Genomic DNA, 5,820 nt, shown 5'->3' on the forward strand with positions numbered 1-5,820 from the left:
ACTACTACTGCCAAACTTTTTCAACTTTCTGTGTAAATTACCATAAAACCCATGTGCATCTGCTTCACCAATGACAGATTGTTGTCTTTAGCTTTTGATTGGCCAATTAAATACTTTTATTTCAGCACAAGACCCCACACGCACATACCACCCAATCATATCTAACCACCTCACATTAATTAAACCCCCTCCTTTTGGTATTATATATCTCCCAATTCACATCTCTCCCCCCCTTTCAATCAAGTACAGTTTTCTTGCTGACAAACTTGGATTCACTTCTTTAAGCTCACTCACTCCAATTCTCCCTACTCCTATAATTCTCTCCTTTTTCTCGTTTCATTATAAGGTATTCTTCAAACCTTTTTATTTCACGTGGCGCATCACTTAAATGCTTGTTTATCAAATTTAAATCTTGTTTCGAGAATGGATGAAATTGTGTCTCGATCTTCGTATTTCATGGGTTCGACGATGTTCTTCGAGGATACGGAAAAGACGAAATGGACCCCGGAAGAGAATAAACGGTTTGAAGATGCATTAGCTCTGTTCGATAAAGAAACCCCCGACAGGTGGCAGAATGTGGCGCGTTTGATTCCGGGGAAAAGTGTGAGTGATGTGATGCATCAGTATAGGAAATTGGAAGAAGATATTAGTGAGATTGAAGCAGGGTTGTTGGTTGTGCCTGGGTATAGTTGTAGTGATGCTAATGCTATGACACTTGAATGGGTGGTGGATAATCACCCTCAGTTTTATAGTCATGGAGGAAAGAGAAGTAGGCTTCCTGATCAGGAAAAGAAAAAAGGAATTCCGTGGACAGAAGAAGAACACAGGTAAACTTATAATATTATCTTAAACTTGATTTTCTTTTAGGCCCTATTTGTTATGTTAGGCATGGTAGTATTATTGTATTGTGTGTTGTGTACATTGAACTGTGTTTGCTGTTCATTGGACTGGGGCTGAGTCGATAGGACAGACACTGTAACTTTTTATACCACCCCAAGATGGTAGGGACACAGATTCACTCTTGAGCTATCGTTTATGCAAAAGACGTGAATACCCTTGTCATTGAAAATAGCCTTAGAAAGCTTTTCAAGTGGTGTGTCGTGTAATAAATGCAATATTAAGGAAGGTAGTATTCCAAAAATGCAGAAGATTGTTATGTCCGTGTTAAAACTAAATAATCTAAGATTATGTGTGATAAATGAAGGTTTAGTTATGAGTCACTACTGAATGATTTGATATCTAAAAGGATTAGATACAAGAAATAGGGACATACTTTCATTGATTAGTTTAGTGTAGCATCCTACTTTCATTTGTTATTTATACATTGAAAAATCTACCTGATTATATTAATTTCATCAATTTTCACTGTTATAGTTAGGTACCTTTTTTAAAATACAATGATTTAATAAGAAAAAAAATTGAAAATACAATGTTGCACAAGAAAAAAAATGAAAGTAGTTAGCTACAATACACAACTAAGTTTATTATAGCATCCTATTTTAATTTCTTCCTGTTACGAGATTATAAAATGAAAATTCAGTTATAGCAATGTCATCCAAATACAAATCAATTTTCAATGTACAATGTCTTAATAAGAAAAATATTGAAAGTACAATGCTGATATTTCAATGTACAATACCTTAATAAGAAAAAAAAAACAATGTTTTATTTAAACTACCAGAAAAGTTCTCTGATTCAGTTTAATTAAAATTTTCATTTCAGACAATTTCTTTTGGGGTTGAAAAAGTATGGTAAAGGGGATTGGAGAAATATCTCACGCAATTTTGTGACAACAAGAACACCCACCCAAGTTGCTAGTCATGCTCAAAAGTACTTCATTCGCCAGCTGTCAGGAGGAAAAGATAAAAGAAGGTCAAGCATTCACGACATCACCACAGTGCACCTTAACGACCCCACAAAGTTACTGGAAAGTGACACATGTCCAAAACCAGGTGAATGCACCACCATGGTAACACCACCACCAAAACCTCACCTCCACCACCACCCCACCACAAACCACCATATGGAAAAAGCATTGTACCAATGGAGCCACCCTAATGGTGGTGGTATAATGATGGCACCACTTCACGGAAGCTCATCTTATGGGCCTCAATATGGACACTTGGGTACGGTTTTTCAAGGGAACTATTAAACTTGCGTGAGATTTTATTAATTATGGGTTTTAACATTGTTGGAAAAATGGGCATTAGCATCCGATTATTTGTTGCTAATTTGTCGATAATTTGTAGTTTGTCGATAATTCGTCTGATGCCAGATTTTCTAGCAGTGTAAGTAACTACGAGAGTTTATTAAAGTTTGTAGGATGAAAACGTGATTATAATGATCCACTTAGGTTGTAGTTCTTTGATTATGTGTTTTAGTTGGTAGAACCTGTTCATTATTTATCTATTGATTAGAAAAAAATATTTGTTGAGCAAAATACTAAAAAAATTAATTGTATTCTCAAAATGTGGTATGTCATTATTGCTCTAGTAGTAAGGAGGTAAAAAAAATGGATTAGACTGATATAATTGGATAGATTTATCGAAGTATAATGTTGCAATAGCGAAATAAAAAAAAGCGGGTCACTTTTTTTCTGGATTTAGTGCTTCTAAGTTTGTTGATTCGAAAATTTTCTGTGGTTAAGCTCATAAATATATTATATATCGGTAATGAACTAACATGTGTCAAGAAAATGATTGAAATCGAGGTTTAGTTATATGACCTGTTTTAAAGAATCTTAAGTCTTATATAAAATGGCAAGTATAGTTTAACAGAGTATATATTCCTAAAAGTACTTCCCAACCAAAGAATATTCTTCTTTACAAAGTGAAATGTGGCACTAACATCCAAAATAACAAGTAATTAGGCTACCTAATAATAATAGTAAAGTATTAATACCTAACTAGACATAACCTAAAACCCATCACTATTTTTTAATCATACAAAAGTTCATAATTTCAGTTTTTTAATACGCTACTTGTATACCCGATTTACAGATTATGCACGTTTTATCTTTCACATATGCACAATGGAAATAAAAAAAATATATGTGAAAGGTGAAAAATCTTGGTGTAATTATGGTGTTTGACTAGTTCCCTTTCAAGTTGTCTACTTTGATGTGCATCGTTAATAGCTAGTTGGGTGGTCCTACAATCACCATCTCCACCACCGCTCCTATAACTGTCGCAAAAAGCCATAGTGCCCACCTATGTTACTTGCACCTATCGGTTTTTGGTCCTATCCACTAATTAAAAAATTCAAAGCAGCATAACCAATGTGAGAATGTTTTCTTATTCTTTTAGTTAAATGACACCTTTCTTTGTCACAAACAGTCCCTCAAGTTGTAGAGAAATAACATTTTCATCACTTTGTTCAAATTTCATATCATCATATACCTATTATAGGCTATAACAACTTGCACTTTTGAGTGTCCAACTTACTTCCTTTAAATAGTATAACTATTCACATAAAGGCATGAGGGATATGTGAAAAGAGTAAGTACACTGCATGGAGTTGAAATTATTAGTGCATCCTTTCAAATGGTTTGCTTGTCTTTTCCATAAGAAGAACTTTCAAAAAGATGTATAAGAATGCCAAATCTCAGTGGTAGCATAAAGGAAACCTAAATTATTAAAAAAATATATATAATAATAATAATTTTTAATATACCAATTAACAATTTGAAGACTGGAATCTGAAGGCAAAGGCTCCACTATTAAAGATATCTTTTCTTTTAGAATCTTTACCCATCCTTTGGGGACCAATAGTTGAGACCATTTTGTGCTTTACACAACTTGCTCACAAGTCACAAAGAAATGCACAAACAAATCACACATAGACATGCACAAATTCTGTTGGCTTAAACTGTATCAAGAACTAGCAAGATCTACAACTAATAACAACTACAAAATGTGTCTTATTTGCATAAATGGTAAAGGGTTGGAATAGCTAGTAAGAGTGTGGGGATTTCAATTGAGATATGAAGACCAAAGTTTCCATTGAAGTCCATAAATCGTATAATCGCAGCACCAAATTAAGACAACTTGTATATTGCTCATATCAGTAATAGCTTTAATAGTTTAATTGAATTGCAAAGCTTGACCGATAATCGCAGCAACAGCTGCTGTTCGAGCCTTAGGGTTTGAGAATTTCAATTAATTTCGTGAAATTGTAAAGACGGGAGTGAGAAATCAACAAGGAGGGTCGAAATAGGGGTTTGAGCATGATTGTAGGAAAAGGGAAACTGTCGATGAATCGGCAGGAGTGGCAAAGCAGATTCAAGAGTGCATGCATGCATATTTGGAAAGATATAGTGAAGAGAAAAATTGGTGCTGTACGTTGTAATCAACCGGTTTTCAATCAGAATGAAGGTTGCAGAAATAAAAATTACATGATTATTATATCGAACAATGTTATATCTGCAATGTAACATAATAAATGATTCTACACGCAGAGTCGTTCTAGACTTTGTGTTAGGCTATCAGGTATAAATCCCCTAAGGAGTTCGGTGGTTGACCTGGAGCTGGGGATGGGCACACGGGAGCTACCTGGACTTGGTAAGCCTCACCAAGTCGGTCCAAGGACCATAATTTTCTGCAAAATGGGTCATCAATAGCCGGTCCTGTTCAAAAGTTCACTTTTACGTCCAAGAACCCGGAACCGGACCTTGGACCTAGACCTAGACCTAGTAAGCCTTACCATGTCGACTTACCAAGTCCGGTCCAAGTTCCACCAATTTCTGTAAAACCAGTTCGGTCCAAGAGTCAGTTTGGTCTGATATGGTCTAAATGTTCGCGCCTACACCACATCCAGCTGCTGGGGTAGATCAAATGGACAAACAATGTCCTTCTCTCTTCATGTTCTTTAGCTGAGGAAGCTTGGGGATGTTCGGAGACATCATGACTCTAGTGTTTTGATGGTGTACCGTTAGCGGTATAAAAAAAATCCGAACTTGATTAATCAGACTCGACCCTAACCCGAATAATGCATTTAGGGTCGGGTTTAATATGATCAAAATTTTTAATCGGGTTATTCAGATTAACTAGACAAATCTGAATTATAGTTAGGATCGGGTTTAGAGTTGATTTTTTTATAAAAAAAAAATTGTGTTTCAGGTTAACCCGATTAACCCGAATAAAGATATACTATAATATTTACGTATTTCATTCTAACTCACTTTTTTTTTTAAAATTTTTGTACTGTATGTGACCTAAAAAGGAGGAAAGTAATATGTAGTGGTAGAGATGAGCATTTGGACCGGGGAACCGGTACCAGAACTGGAACCAAAACCGGATAGAACCGATCGGGACGGGTCCGGGACGATATTCTTGTAGATTTTTGGAACCGGGAACCGGTAGAACCGGCAAAAACCGAAATTGTATGTTGCTATTTCTTGAGTATCGGTTCCAACATTGAAGACACGACAAGAACCGGTAGAATCGACGGTTCGGTTGTTCTTATTTGGCCGACTTCAATTCTCGGGTCGGGTCCGGTTCAGGCCGATTCCAACCAGGTCGGTTCCTTTGCTCATCCCTATGTAATGAAATTATAAAATTAAATATTGCTTTGTATGATTGGAAAAAAAATTCCTAAACTCAAAATATAAGAGCCTCAAATCAAGTGCATAATGCTTTATATTTGTACAAAAAAGAACAATAAACCATATCTATTCAAAGTCATTTGGATTTACCACTTAATAATTTAAGTTTTTGAAGATAAACCTATTATAAATATGGCACAACATTTCCATCTTATATTGTAAGTCAATTAAACCGATTAACCCGACCTTATAAACCCGAAACCCGAATAACCCGTGCC

At 35.5% G+C, this 5,820-nt stretch overlaps 1 protein-coding gene across 1 annotated transcript; it reads left to right on the plus strand.

Moving 5' to 3' along the window:
* The first annotated feature begins 217 nt into the window (after positions 1-217).
* On the plus strand, positions 218-2,371 carry LOC145054905 (transcription factor DIVARICATA-like). The gene is made up of 2 exons (XM_079003170.1): positions 218-827; positions 1,723-2,371. Exons 1-2 carry the CDS (start codon positions 424-426, stop codon positions 2,150-2,152), a joined length of 834 nt encoding a protein of 277 aa, XP_078859296.1. The 5' UTR covers positions 218-423; the 3' UTR covers positions 2,153-2,371.
* The last annotated feature ends 3,449 nt before the right edge of the window (positions 2,372-5,820 follow it).

This window comes from Lactuca serriola, chromosome 5 (genome assembly GCF_051521515.1).
Source record: "Lactuca serriola cultivar US96UC23 chromosome 5, Lser_US96UC23_V15, whole genome shotgun sequence".
Classification (NCBI taxonomy): domain Eukaryota; kingdom Viridiplantae; phylum Streptophyta; class Magnoliopsida; order Asterales; family Asteraceae; genus Lactuca; species Lactuca serriola.